The sequence below is a fragment of the Rhynchophorus ferrugineus genome, unplaced genomic scaffold (assembly GCF_030347505.1).
Source record: "Rhynchophorus ferrugineus isolate W39M unplaced genomic scaffold, kcgeb_rfMv2 rfM10, whole genome shotgun sequence".
Lineage (NCBI taxonomy): Eukaryota > Metazoa > Arthropoda > Insecta > Coleoptera > Curculionidae > Rhynchophorus > Rhynchophorus ferrugineus.
In genome coordinates, this window is record NW_027472589.1 from 14,985,683 (window position 1) to 15,002,029 (window position 16,347).

Genomic DNA, 16,347 nt, shown 5'->3' on the forward strand with positions numbered 1-16,347 from the left:
CACATGAAAATGAACGGGTTACTGCACACCGCGTTTAAAAAATCCATGAAACTGGAGGGTTTAAACAGACTATCAAATAAGATCTAAAGATATCACCATAATGGGCTAGTTATATTTTACACGAACATTTGAATATGTTATGGTAAATAATAATGATTAGGCTCGTAAGACTAAGACTAATGAGTCTATAATGCATTATACACATTCACTGAAGTGGTGATCCTAAGAAAGGTAATTTAATTTAAATTAAATAATTGAGGAAATAATTATTTATTATGAGTACATATATGAACTGATACACTAAATATAAATATACGTAAAACGTTATTCAAGAGTTAATTAATATTCATTTAAAAGCATGTTAATCGATCGCAAACTTTTCAGTTCATTTTTTATGGATCTTGTTAATAATTATATAAACACTTTCTGCTATAATAATTATTGGCCAATGCAAAAAAATTCTATAATAATTAATTATTATTGAGGTAAACCTTACCTTTTCTGCACTTCTTTTGCATTGTTTTTGTGGATTCGCAGTTGGTTTGATCGCCTTTCTTCAATGTTAACGTTCTGGATCTTTGATTTGTTTTGGGATCACATTCTGACCACCCGCCTTTGGAATAGCGACATTCCTCTGCAAAAAAATAAATCGGTTAATAAACTGAATTTGTAATTTGATTGGTATTGGTAAATTTCGAGATTGAAAAAATAATGGAAAATCGTTGACCTCGTAATCTGTTTTTAATATGCGCAAATAAAAAAAATCAAAGATGTATGATCGCTGATTATCCCCGAAGACTTTTGGCAAATAAATGGTCATATATCATTCAAATTTGACACCCGGACGTTGGACTAAAGCCACTTTTGCTACGTGGCCGGTAATACCGACGAAACCGGCAACCATTTGCTTCAACGTGCTTCTTCCACCAACATATTTTGTTGAGATTGGATCTTCTTGTACACATACAGTCAATTTATGTTTTATTTAGAGCTTATAGGCATGTAGCCATGATTCACCTCCTGTGTAGACGTATGCACAGCTTTTGATTCACCTTGAAGTTGCTCTTTTTTCTTGCATCAATCGACGCTAGCAATTTTTTGGCCATGTGTAAGATCAACGATACCCCATCTCACGGTATGTCACATGACGATTTTGCTTTGAATGCAGCGAGTTTTTTACGGCACTTATTACTTCACGAAAATCAATAATTATGTTGACATGCATATTCAATGCTTGCTTGAGACTGAAGCATAGTCACAATGCTTATCGCTACGTAAGCAACAAAGAGCTGCACCATGACCTCGAAATTAAATGGATACACGAAGTGATCCAAGATTTAGCGTTAAAACATGAAATAAGGTTGCTAAATCCCAGCAACGTGGACGCGAATACAGCTGCTGAGCAACATGCAGGGAATCAGAAGATTGAAGTTGATTGAGAACTAAGCCACATGAACTTATTTAGTGTATAAATGTATTCTTAACTTTAACTTAGTGTATTCTTAAGTAGTTTAGTTTTATTTTAATTTAGGAAATACATACTGATGTATTAATCCCGTACTCGCGTTGCTTGTGTTTATTAATTATTAATTAATATTAATGAATAATTAATAAACACAATAAACACAATTAATATTAATTAATAATATTACTTAATATTAATAATAATATTAATTATTTAGTTTGTAAATTAAGTTTGTACTAAGCATATCTAATGTAAGATGTAATTAATAAAAAAAACTTATTACTGTACGGTTGCAGCAAATCTTTGAAATCTTAAAATGCTTTAATGTGCTTTGAAAAAAGTTTATAGGATATTTATATTATGATTAAAATTAAAGAAATATTTGTTCATTATAAAACAACGAATGTTTCTCAAAACCAGAAAGTTGTTCAAAAGAAAGTTAGGAAATAAGACCCGATAATTAATTAAAATACTCCGCGTTTTGGTCGCCCTACTTAAAAGTGGGAAAGAAAATTCCGTTGTAATCGTAAGGATAATTCAATTACAAAGCCGAAGAGAAAGAGTGAATTAAAATAAACAATCCTACAATATTTTTTTAGAAGGCGCTTTTATGAAAATTCGATTAAACTTAATATGGTTAAAATGTTTCGAATCAAGTCCATGTTAAATATATTTAAACAAATTAAAATAATATATATTTAATTGAATACATTTTGTTAAAATAATAAGATAATTAATTAATAAGATAAAATCATTAGGCGCAATTTAGGTACGAGGGTTAAATGATGGTTACCATTTATTTTTGTGCGCAAAATATATTTTATTTCCAAAAGCAGTCTTGCTTCAATATTTATCTATCTTTTTGTATTCTGTATTTGTATTTTTATCTTCTCTAAAATATCATATGAATTCCCCAAGATAAGTGTTCCTTTCGTTCGAAATAGGTCTTTTTCCTTAGTGAGCTATTTTATAGGATTCAGAAATAGAAAATAAACGCTCGGCGATCGTTTATTAGCGATTATCTATCTTTTTGTATTCTGTATTTGTATTTTTATCTTCTCTAAAATATCATATGAATTCCCCAAGATAAGTGTTCCTTTCGTTCGAAATAGGTCTTTTTCCTTAGTGAGCTATTTTATAGGATTCAGAAATAGAAAATAAACGCTCGGCGATCGTTTATTAGCGATTATCTATCTTTTTGTATTCTGTATTTGTATTTTTATCTTCTCTAAAATATCATTTGAATTCCCCAAGATAAGTGTTCCTTTCGTTCGAAATAGGTCTTTTTCCTTAGTGAGCTATTTTATAGGATTCAGAAATAGAAAATAAACGCTCGGCGATCGTTTATTAGCGATTATCTATCTTTTTGTATTCTGTATTTGTATTTTTATCTTCTCTAAAATATCATATGAATTCCCCAAGATAAGTGTTCCTTTCGTTCGAAATAGGTCTTTTTCCTTAGTGAGCTATTTTATAGGATTCAGAAATAGAAAATAAACGCTCGGCGATCGTTTATTAGCGATTATCTATCTTTTTGTATTCTGTATTTGTATTTTTATCTTCTCTAAAATATCATTTGAATTCCCCAAGATAAGTGTTCCTTTCGTTCGAAATAGGTCTTTTTCCTTAGTGAGCTATTTTATAGGATTCAGAAATAGAAAATAAACGCTCGGCGATCGTTTATTAGCGATTATCTATCTTTTTGTATTCTGTATTTGTATTTTTATCTTCTCTAAAATATCATTTGAATTCCCCAAGATAAGTGTTCCTTTCGTTCGAAATAGGTCTTTTTCCTTAGTGAGCTATTTTATAGGATTCAGAAATAGAAAATAAACGCCCGGCGATAAGTCCGGTAGATATAGTTAATATAATAGCACCTCGTTTATGCGAAAAGAATATACATATATTTTTCTTTTTGTGTAAGTTTCAGCTTATTAACACTTAAAATTATTCTAATTACATTTGTAATGGGTTTCAAGAATATATCTACTTTGGTTATATATCTCTTTGGTATCAAAAGGTGTATATTTTCAAATTTTGAAAGTTCCAAATCCAATATATAGCAGGATATTTACGATATCCAGCTTGTCGGTGATAGCAAACGTTTATGTTCACTGATCAGTATATTACTAAAGTGAATATATCATAACTATATGTCGTCCAATGGTGATAATAGCTACGGTACAACATTAGATCAAACATCTAATGTAGAATTCTTCAAAATTGATTTCAAGCCATTTTTGAATGTTGTTATGAAATATCTTATTCAGGTTCATAATGAAGGTAGTCTTCAGAAACTGTACTGTTTGCAGTAATTTTCTAGATATTTAATTTTTTCATTTTACATTTAAAGCTGTTATTCACAAACTAAATCACACAGTAGCTTAGTAGTCTAACAGTCTTGTTATAAAAAGTTGTATTTACAAAAAATAGGTCAATATTTTCATTTGATTGCTTGAAAGCTATTAAATATTTTTTTATTATTCGGACTTTTAAAGGTGTAATTATATTTAATTGTAATTAAAGTACATAAATATTAAAAAAATTGTTTCTTTAACATAAATTTACGGTGTCTGATTTTGAGAAGCTATAAACTAAAATATTTCACTACGTATGTGAATAAGTGTGGTCGCTTCATTAATGTTCGAACTAACGTTCATTAAAAATCACTGTAATTCTAAATAAGGCATTGTGTTCACTCAAATAATACCAGGCGATTATAAACAGATTTAAACAAGCAACTTTGGAATATTATCTAAGAACTACTAAGGTACAAGGTTTGAAATTGAAAGAAATTAGCGCGAAGCATGAACTAAATCTTCTAATCCGTTGATCCTAAGCAAGCACTTTCAAACTGGACATCCATCATTGCGGTGACAGGATGTAGGAAAATGTTGACTTCTAGATATTACAATATATGAATGCGAAAACGAAAAGCAAATTAACGGGGTCAATTAGAGTCATATGAATAAATAAATACCTATAGAACAAAAATTTCAAATATTATTCGGTGAAATTCAACAACTTTTCTTTGTCAATTAAATAGAAAAAGAGTACTTTGAGAAATTAAAACAGGTTATGAAAATGAAACCCTAATGAGAGATCTTTAATATGAGTATTGTTATAAAAAATATCCCATGGGACTATATAGCCAGACTCTCACTTTGGGCAGCTTTAGAGGCAGAACATGTTATACTAAAAAATATTAAACTTCTTTAGGCATCTTAGGATGGTTTTTCGAATGAAATCATTTTTAAAATCCGTTTTATATCCAAGACGGTGTTGGCCAAGGAGATGTCATCTCTATTTCTTTTCACTATAGTAGTGGATGCAATTATATGAAAAGTTTTTTAACAGATATGGAGTTCAATATGATAGTGCAAACTATTTGAACGATCTGATGTTGGCTGATGTTCACAATTTTCTAGCATTATTTATGTTATACGACTTCGCACACGGCTTATGAAATAATGGAGAAAAGACTAAAGTATTGACAACTGGTGAACTGCCTGCTATTGTAAATATTGTCTATGCAGGATTCAGTTAGCTCAAGTGGGATCCTTGAAGTAATAAGCCGAATCTATCAAGCTGCTGTTGCTTTTGCTTCTCTAATATGCCGTGTGTTGAAGATAGCAAATGTATAGGCCGGACACCCAAATGTGATGATAAAGGTAAATTCTACATATCTCTTTCCGACTTAATGGATGCATGATTTCTCAAACAGAATCAAATCTGTCGTTCATCTGAATGGTATATTAAATTGGAAATATCATTCCAACAACATCAGACCAAAATCAAAGCAAATCAGATTCCAAATAAGGGTGCAAATAAGGGATTGCATTAAAACCAACTAATAATCCAACGCTGCAAAACAAAGTTCTACGATTGATTACCATTGTTTATCGCTACGTAACCAAGGAAGAGCTGCACGATGACCTTGAAATCAAATGGGTTTACGAAGTGCTTCAAGAGTTTGCCTTAGAATATGACATAATGTTACTAAATCGTAGCAACGTGGAAGCATACAGTTACCTTACAACACAGAAAAATCACAAGATTGAAGCAAACCAAACTACACGAACTTGTATAGTGTATAAATGTTACTCTTAACGTTAGCTTAAGTAGTTTAGTTTTATTTTAATTTCAAAAATACATACTGATGTATTAATCTCGTAGACTCCTTCCTTGTGTATTAATGCAAGTACAACAGAACAGTATTAATAAATATTAATTTGTTAATTGAAATTGAAATAGGCATTTGTAATGTAAGATGTAATTATTTGATATTGATGTGTAAGTAATGACAATCAGTGCACAGTTGAGAAACGAATTCAGAGCCGCAGATTCCAATATTTTGGTCTGATTAACTATGTCTGTCGAAACATGATTTTTTGGGTGGAAGACGCAGCGAACAGTTAACAAAAATATATGAATTGGGATCATAAAAAGCAATCTGAACATTGTCCTCTGGTCTCGGACGGATAGTTGGAGGCGACAGCCAACTGTGGTGAAATTTCGTCCTGCGTCCTGCGTCTTGCGCCATCAGAAGCAACGTATTTGTTGAGAAGTAAACGAGTGCCTAGAAATTGATGATGACGATGATGGGATAAAAAAATCTTATTTATTAAAATAGCATTTCTAAAGAACACAAAATAGAGCTAACAATAATATCAAGGAAGAAATAAAATAGTTCATCAAGCGAAACACATTATTTTATGAAAAATTCGATAAATCAATGTTACATTCCCCACAAACTACCGAACCCCACATCCAGCGTGATTTATCCTGCTCCGTCGACAACAAACAACGAAACAAATTTTAAGCTTGTTGCTCGAACAACACCAACACTGCCGCCGGGTTTACTAAGCGCGTCGCGTTTTTCACGAAAGAAGAAATTAAAAAACCAGACGGCGCAACGTACGCCCCCATATCTCTCACCTCCCCGCTCCCGGTCCCGGTGGAGATACATGACCCGGTAACCGCTTTTAATCTTTCGACGATGTCGTCCGGATTCGGGGGACTGGCAAAAATTGGCCCGGAGACGGTTTATCAACGACCACGGATGGCATATGTGCCGGTGGCAGATTTAAATGGGCGCCCATTTATTTTTAAAGATATAAAAACGACGAGACGGCTCTATTAGCATTCCCATTCCAGGTCCCGAGTTTCACGTTGATTAGTTGAAACGGCCCTGGGTCGGGTTGACGTTGAGTATTTTCTGGTGCGGGAAAATGTCTGCTCGTCGGCGTGAGTAACGGCGATGTTCCGGAGCTTTAATATTTCATCCCGTTGTCTCTTAGAAACCTTATTTGGAAGAATAACAGCAGAAATATTTGTATAATTCGTTGACAGTGATTGTACCGTGTTTGAAGCACAACATTTCTGCGCTGTGGTGCTAAATAAATCTCATTTTTAACTATTTATATATTAATAACAGGTCAATTGAAAAGTCCATTTTTTTGTCAAAATTAGTTTTTTTTATTCAACATAATTGCCTTTAAGCTTGATACACTGAGTATAGCGACCTTCCGACTTTTCGATAATATTTTTGTAGTACGATTTGTCCTTTGCTTCAGTTTTCAAAATTCGCCTTAAACTGTGTGCAGAAATGTGTGACTGGGAACCACGTCTCCGAATTGATGTTTCTGGAGACTCTGCAACATTATCGCGTACTATAGCCACATTTTCAGCGTTACGAGACGTCCGTTGTCTTCCAGAACAAGGCCTGTCTGTTGTCGTACCGTACTGTCGAAAATTCGCATGTAAACGATGAATTGTGGTTTTGTCAGGCACCGGACGATTAGGATATTTTTGACGCAATTTTGCGTTCAGTGGCAATAATGGAACGATTGTTTTCAATAAATATTGTCATTATTTCTGCTCGTTCTTATGGCATATATTTATCCATAATACAATTTGGATGTCTACACAAAACAATGGTTAAACCGAAACTGAGCTAAACGTCATGAAAATGGTAGAGGGACTTTTGCCCAAATGTTTTGTTTAAGACAAAAGTACGTTTCTCTTCGAGACCGCATTTGAAATTAAGCCACATTGGTTTAACATCCGGAAATCAGTGTACCATTTGGGAAACTGTCTGTTTACTCTGACTTTTTGAATGGAAGATACAGCGAACAGCTCCGAAAAAAGACATGGATCAAGTCATTTAAAGCTATTTGAAAAATTGGAGCATAAAAACACTATCCTAGATCATATTAGCTGCGGCTGACCACCAACTCTAACTAGTTTAAGCGAACAATGTTAGCGGCAGGTCTTGCGACACCAACAGCAGCGTATTGGTTGAGAAGTAGAGATCAGATGATGATGATGATGATGTTATATGGGAAAAGGAAGTCGTAGGTTGGATCCAGCGAAGACTGAGGTTCTTATTTATTACTGCAATGTTTGGTAATAGTACTAAGTATTTAATGATCACTGGAAATAGATCCTTGAAAGCGTTCATTCGTTATCATTATTATTCCATTTTTAATTTTAGTTTGTGTCCTACCGCCCACTTTTTAAATTTCGAAATAATTTTTGTATATCTCCATTCCGCAAAATATGTCAAATTAAATATTATTCATGTCAACGACCTGCCACAGATTCGATTTCATCTCTACGCAGAACCCTAAATGGAAAAAAGGGATCGCAACGGATCTCGAGCATCCCATCCAGACCGACGGGCTCATGTCCTGTCGTCGGATCCATTCGCGACCTTCGTGCCGTCATAGACTTTTATTCGAAGACGTGGCCGTGCAGGCATGAAAATATTTTCCGGACGACCGGATTTTCAATCATTTCCGTTTACATGGATCCCGGAAGGCCGCGCTATCTGAGGAAACGGATCGCAAAATCGACCGGCGCGGTTTTTTTACACGTCCCGGGGCGGGACGGCGTGCTCGACGCGACGGGGACGCGATAAATCCCGAATATATTTTTGTCTTTGGTGATATTTTCGTTGGGTTTTCCGAATCAATTTCTAACCGAACCGTCAATATTACTAACTGACCCGAAGAACGTGTTTTCGCCTTTAGAATCAGTTTATGTTGTGTTACTTTATTAGCTGTATTATTTTTTATCAATTCACATTTCTTCAAACATAAATTTCTTTGTTTTCTCTTATGTGACACGCATACGAGAGATGACGTTGCATACGCGAAGATATGAGAAAACAAACTTTCTTCATATATACTTCGGTGGAACTAATGAAAACAATGATTGATGACAAATTTAGCTGTTTATAGTATTACCATTTAATGAAATATTAAAGACTAGATACAAAATTTATTCTAATGCCTTATAGTGTACAACATTTTAATTTTTCCAACCAGAGAAAAAACAAATAACTCTTTCCTAAATTATATTTGTACGAAATGGAATCGATTGAAATTAAATACTGTTGTAATATTGAATATTCTTCAAGAAATTCTTTAATAGGTTATATTCTTCTCCAAAGAGTAATTAAGTGGAATAAAAAAAGCGTTAATATGTGAATCATTTGTACCATCTTCTTCATGTTATAAAATTTAATTCCAAAAAAAACTTTTCCATAATACATTTTAGCGATTCTTTGTTATTAGTGATTGCCTAGTGGTCGAAATTTTATTTTCAAAGTTAGTTTCTCCCATAACAGAGTAAAGAGAAGAATTTAAAAACAATATGTTAACGATAACTTGTTACAATATATGCAACATAAGATCAGAAACTATTTTTGATATATAACATATATTAAAGTTATATATGTCTGTATTTTATAACATTAAAATATATGCAAACTACATAAAGAAATAACAGTCACACCTTTTTTAAATTGCATTTATTTAAATTTAATTTTAAAATTAATAATAATTTATAATTTTTTTAATCAAAGGTATTGATTTTTTCGGAACTGTAACAATTTCAGAGCATCAAATCTTTGATCTTTATTTATGTTATATGTTATAAACATAAATATGGAATATATTCTCTCTGTATTCTGTAGTGTTCTGATAATTTTTTACTTTGAATCGACATTTATTGAGAAAAATTGTTTCAATATACGTTAGTCAAAATATTTTCCATTATTTTCAACAGTGTTTACCCATCTTTCCGGTAATATGATACCATATCGAAAGAAAAATGTTGATTCAGCAGCGATCCATTCATCGATCAATTTTAGTACTTCTTAAGTGCTTCGAAACCGTGTCAAGACATGCTCGATTTGGTGGTAGTCAGCTTTGCGTCTGCTACTTGCTATTACTGGTCTTTTCTGCAACGGTAGTCACTCAATTTACAGTAACGCGTTTTAGCAGCCCGTAATATATCCTCATAAATAAAAAGAATAGTCTATATTTTCCTCCATGAAAATAAAAACGGTTACAAAATTATTCATTGTCATATTTGATGTACAACTATTTATTGCTAGCGTTTTCGTAATGTTTTATAGTTGGATAGTTATTGGCGAAATGTCGAAAATTGGGTCTATACTCTACTCTCAATATATTTTTTAACAATAACTGAAGCAATGTATAAGCATTTTGCAGTTTAGATTAAAAGTAAAGTATAATTGTTCAACTATGAACAATGCAATGATAAAAATGTTAACATAAAACCCGGTATCATTCAACAGTCGCTTAATTAAATTCTATTTAATACATGTATAATCCTATTTAAACCACAGTATTTCGAATTTAAAAATCAGATTGCAGTAGATAAAAAGATTTTAAAGAAACGCTCTTTCAAAATGATTCTGTCAATTTAATAATTCGAAGAAGTAACACAAGAAGACTTACAAAACGAAAAGGTGGAATTGAATTACTTAAACGTTGATAATATTACATCAATATTAAAATTAGATCAATATCTGCTGAATCAAATAAGGAAAATTCAATATTTAAGTCCCCAGAATTTGATCTAATTCTTAAACAGCCAATAGTTTAATAAAAGTGTACAAAAGACTAAGTTTTTATAATGTACTGTTTTATTAAACAGCTTAAAATATTATTTAACCAAACAGTTTTTTTACTTTACGTGCCATTTCAACGTTCTATTAAATATTTTTTTTCATAGATTTTTTCAATATGTTCTAATCTTAATACGTAAAACAAGCCTATTTTACTTCATTGTTTTACTTATAAAATAGTATTTGTTGGTAATAGATAATGAAGGAAAGCCAACTATAACCATCGAAATATGTGAATTTTTAATAATTAGATTAATCTCTCATATTTTTACCAAATTGTATGAAATTTACTAAAATGACTGGACTAAGTATTTATAATCTGCTATTTTATTATAGAACTTAACAAACTATACAATCAAACGCTTTTTTATTTTACGTAGCATTTCAACGTATTCATCTCGTTAAAATCACAAATCTCACATGAAATTTAATTGTTAAAAAAGTATGTTATTTCGTAAATATTTTTTCCTAATGCTCAGTACATAAGACAAGCCCATTTTAGAATATAAATGTTATTCTATACATTTTCCTTATTTAATGATTCGAAATATCTTTTAAAATATCTGTAAAATCAGATAAATATAAGTATAATAACAAATAGACAGAAAACGTATACAACACGACCATAACTATTTCATTTTTACCTTTACTATAATCTTCAATTCCATATTATTTAACAAAAAAATATATCCTTTTTTCCCATAGCAATAATATTTTATAAATAATTCATACCTTATACATTTATTTTCGCATTATCTGTCCCTAATATTGCCTATAAAATAATTATATTGCCTGGAGAAAATGTAAATACAAAATTAATGAAAAGTGAAATGAAAGACTTCTAACCACAGCTGTGTTAAACGACAAGGCGTATATAGAAAAGGACGCGTAGTTGTGAAAACTGTCAGGCTAGATTAGAACAAGTGTCCATGAACAGTTCTAGTGAATCGAAACTTGTATAGGCATGGATGTGTAGAGTTTTTTACGGCCGTCTCAATTAGCATCATTATTAATATGATAATTAGCATCCTCTGATTGCGGGAGCGATACAGATGATATTTTAAATTCGATTTTAACCGATTTACTAGAAATTTGGTGTGTTCCGAACCGGTGAAACGAACAAAATATATGGATTTATGATGATTACATTATTTTTTCGGCTCTTTTATCAAATTATATCAAATCTACCAAAAAGGGCATCGCCAATGCGGCGCCTAACATTTTTAAGAGCTTTTAATTTTCGTGGGAAATGATACCACGAAAATTCATTGTCCGGACGTCTTCCCGGGCGACGCACAAATTAATTACTGTTCCACGGAAGTTGGCATCTGTTCCCCGAGAGATTACTCGCGGTATCAAGGAAAGCACGGATAAGGGGACCCCGGGTAGAGGGTAGTATCTATCTCAGAGGAGGGCCGTTTTGCGTTTAGTGTGTTAAATAGGTTCGGTGTGCTGGATGTCTTTTGATTAGGTTTCTTAGTGAGTTTGGACAAACAGGTGTATAGTTTAATTGTTCCTTTCGCCAATGATTAATGGATAAATATTCATCTCTCTCTTTCTGTATGTATATTATATATACGTCCGTTGTATTGGTAAAATCATTTTTGAAAATGTTGTGCAGATGACATAATTTATACCCTTTTGTAATAATTTCTATGGAACTATCATAAATCTGTATTTCTTGTTACTAGTATATCGTCACGCAAAGAATAAATAACAATTGTTGTTGTTGTACTGTTGAACGGTTAAACAACCTAACAGTTATATTCGTTGGTTCTGACATTTATCTATACTAGTGATCGTCCTGTAAAAAAAGTACCACAAATAAGATTATTTTCAGAACTGTACCATCTTCAGAGCATCAAATATAAGTATACATGATCTTTACTTTTATGTTATAAATATAAATTTGTAGTAAATATAAATATGGAATAATAGATGAAGTGTAATAAAACCATTTTGAAATTGATATGTGAGATTGTCAGGTATATTAAAACAATAACGAACGCAATTAGGTAATTTATGTTTTACAATTTAGAAATGTTTATTAAAGAAATGTATTTACAATTATTAAATTATTACTATTGATTTTTCAAAACTTAGGTCTAAAAAATAAATAATTAACAATAATTGAGACAAAGTTGAAACAATAGCAATCTTATAACATTAATTGTTCAACGCCTTAACATTTAGCAATGCTTAAAATCTTTGTTGAATGCAAATTCCCTGTTAATAATTCACAATTTCATCTATTTGCCCTATGTGTTCCATCTATGTAAATTATGTAGCTAGTTTTATTATAATAGCTGCATATTTTCATTACTTCATTTTTTTATTCATACAGTTTTTATCTTCTATCTATATTTCTCACTTAAAATATATATTGCAATAATAATAAATACATAAGGCTGATAGAAGAATAATTTATTAACCTAAATTTTTAAATAAATTTGCATTCATTTTTAATTTCTATGGCTTTCGTTTATCTACTGCTTTCTACTTTGCATTATGTCCCACGTGGGAACTAACAACTCAAGAATAAGGAGGAGTTAAAATTCTATGAAAGTATTTTATAACTGTTTGCAACATTTATTTTAACTCTGCACAAGTTAATGTATTTATTACCTACAGTTCGGTTAGTACTTTTTGAAGAAAGACTCGTTTACTCGTTTACTAAAGAAATGTGAAAAGAATCAGAATTTAATACCACTAAAATTTACAGAATTTTCTCCAAACCGATTAATACATAGGTGAAGATAAAATATATAATATATTTTTTTGTTCAGTATTAGTGAGTAATTCATTCATATCCTAGTTATCTGTTTTGGTTTCAATGATTTAAGGTGGTGATTTTAATGTTAATGACGCAATAATAATGGTTTGGAGGACAAAAAGTTAAAAAAAATGTGACAATGAATTGTAAAACTTATTGGAAGAAAATCCAGCTCAATAACTCTCAAAGAACAGTTTAAGAGTTGACGGATGAATTGTTACCAGATCCAATACGACGAGACGCAAGACGCAATAGAAACAATCCAGAAGATGGTAAAGTGGTCACTACTCGAATTGTCTGAAAATGCCATTTCGAAACACGTTTCTCAATAAATATCTTAATAAAGTAAAAAAAATATCACCAAACATTGCTTGTTTAATTAAAGATGTAATGTTGTCATGTTGAGCAATTGGTTCATGATTCCTACTTCTAGTGCAAGGAGATTTTAGGTGAAGGGACAATTTTGATTACTGTAACATTAAAAAGTTACGTTCTGAATAAGAATTTTACTGAAAATATTGAAATTAAATATATTGTATTTAAATATATAAAACCGAAGATACTGGGAATTCTATTTTCGGCAGTCGAACTGTGTTAGGCAATTTTATAGCTAGGAAGATAATGCTTGGTATATGTATGTAGATATTGAATCTGAAGTAGTTTATTTGAAAGAAGCAGTAACACTTGTTACTTTAGAACAATTTTATATCATTTGAAATAATATATATATATATATATATATATATATATATATATATATATATATATATATATATATATATGTATATATATATATATATATATATATATATATATATATATATATATATATATATATATATATATATACGTAATCTCATTTAATATGTTAAAGTTAAAGTTAGTTAAAGAGAGTTGGTATGCTGTCTGGTATATGTCTAGTTTTTATCCTATGTTTTTGTTATTGTATTGTAAAAGAACGTAAGACAGTAAACAGTGAAACAAACAATAAACAAAGAAACCCCAAAAATTCTACCGAAACACATAAAAAAAGAAAACATGAAACGTTTTGTTCTGAATAATGAAGACCTTTATATAAGAACACGCTTCCAAAATCACGCTGTTTATGAATAAATCGCAACAATCATTTCAATATATACGCGTACCAATTTCAATAAAACCGTGAGGAAAACGCAAAGCTTTGTTGTATGCTTGAACTCTATAGGAATGTGAATTAATTTTAAGGTATTTACCATTTATGCGTGCGTGGATTGATGCTTGTGGACTGATTTAGTAGAAATCTAGTTTTCATGACATTTTGGTTCTTTACAATTTATAGTTTTACTAGGGAGTTGAAATTAATGGTTTGATTAGGCTAAAAGAGCTTTTCATGAACAATTTTGTATCAGCTTCCTTAGCGTTAATGTGAGATTTGCTTCGGGTTCTTGTGACCTTAGTGCCATTTGTGACCATCCACATTTCATTGCCCGTAAGAATTAGTTTTAATATGATTCAGTTTTGTTTTATTTCACTTCTAAGTTATGCGTAATCCAAATATCGAGCTTCTTTTGATTATATAGTCTTATGTAAATGGTTCAAAACTGTTTTATGGTCGATGTTTAGTTACGTAACAATGACGAGAGATGAAATATGTTTTCATCCTTAGCGTCGAAATTTCCATAAGCGATCCTGATATTGGCTCTCACTTAAACATTATTTGGCGGCATTTTGGTTGGCGCAGTGGTAAAGGCAACAGGAACGGTCCTCCTACTGTTGCGATAGTCGTGGGTTTGAATCCTGTTGGATGGTCTGGGGCGTGATCGCAATCTATATTTGCGGTTGTTTATGATTGTGATTGTCCTTAAGGCAAGAGTATAAAATTCGACAAGGAAAATAATACTAGTCAGTAACCAGTCTCTCCAAGTTGATGCTGATGATCGTGGTTCGGAGCCTACGTTAAAGAATAGGTTCATTAGGTACATAGCTACACTTCTTTTACAACAATGAAAATAGTTGGAATTATTGTCGTTGATAATTGGAATAAACGCTAGTTGGTAAAAAGGAGACTCTAATGGTGAGATGTCAAAAAAATAGACGTCGAGAGGGTCTGGAGGAGTTTGGTCTGCTTTCTAACTTAAAAAATCATCAGTGTCGTTTTATATCGCTATTCAACAAGTCGCCTCTACTTTTCTTAATATAACATTGAAGTAATTTAATAGTGCTTCTGTTGTAAACACTTTCACATTTGATAGCTTAGCACCCTAAGAGTCCTCCACATAACTGGGTGTAACGTGTTACCTAAATCTAAGTGTAATTTATTGTAGTCAGGTGTTGACTTGATCTAAGTTTTTTCTGTCATGTATACCCTGTCTTATTAGTACTAGGGTTGCTCTCCTGAGAATGTTTTTGTCTCATTGTTTTATTGTTGTAGGTTAGTTCAAGCTTTTGGTATGATGTGTCCGTCTCGGAAACGCTTTAGGAACGTTAGATTACAATTTTTTTTTGTTTCTATAAATATTTTCCCCCCAGAGAGATTAATAATGTTACTTCTGATGCTTCCGCGGGTGTTGAATATTGAAGTATATATTGAAGCAGTATACCGGGCTTTTATCCCCGAATATATCATCATTAAAGTGAAATAACCGCTCAGTCAGAGCATATATTGGGTGAAAAACTTAACATATACAAAATTATTCTTGCGGCTTAAAATTATATTTAATATTGGTTGGAATAGAACGGAATCATGTAGTACCCGCAGAAGCATCTAGATAATTTTTGTGTTTCCCCTCGTATTAAAAATATTAGAATCGTGGTTTTCATCATTTATAATGATAGCATCTCACAAGTTTTTGACAGAGTATGGCATTTGGGATTAGTATACAAAATGAGCAAATTGCTACCGCGAAATTACTGTCGACTGCTAGAATCCTATTTTTTCAAAAGAAAATTTAAAGCTTGGCCTGAAGAGACATTTTCAAAGTGTAAACTTATTTCGGCTGAAATTCCACGAGGTAGTGTCTTGGCACCACTCTTATATCTGCTCTATACTGCTGATATCCCAACGACAAAAGAAACAGTACTTGGGACCATTTGCCGACGACACATTTATCATGGCAAAAGATAATTGTAGATCTCTATCTAAGGCTGTAGAAAAGGTATAAGTAGCGGTCAAAAAGATCTACAAATGGA

At 31.7% G+C, this 16,347-nt stretch overlaps 1 protein-coding gene across 4 annotated transcripts in view; it reads right to left on the minus strand.

Annotated features, from left to right (window-relative positions):
• Positions 1-16,347, minus strand: part of miple1 (midkine and pleiotrophin 1) — a 210,927-nt gene that overhangs the window by 41,554 nt on the left and 153,026 nt on the right. For all 4 annotated transcript variants that reach the window (XR_013007535.1, XM_076416670.1, XM_076416668.1 and 1 more), the window contains exon 3: positions 497-634. Coding sequence is in view for 3 of the 4 variants with exons in the window: in XM_076416670.1 (XP_076272785.1) it covers positions 497-634 (138 nt within the window). In the remaining variant the exon portion in view is untranslated. The remainder of the gene's footprint in view (positions 1-496; positions 635-16,347) is intronic.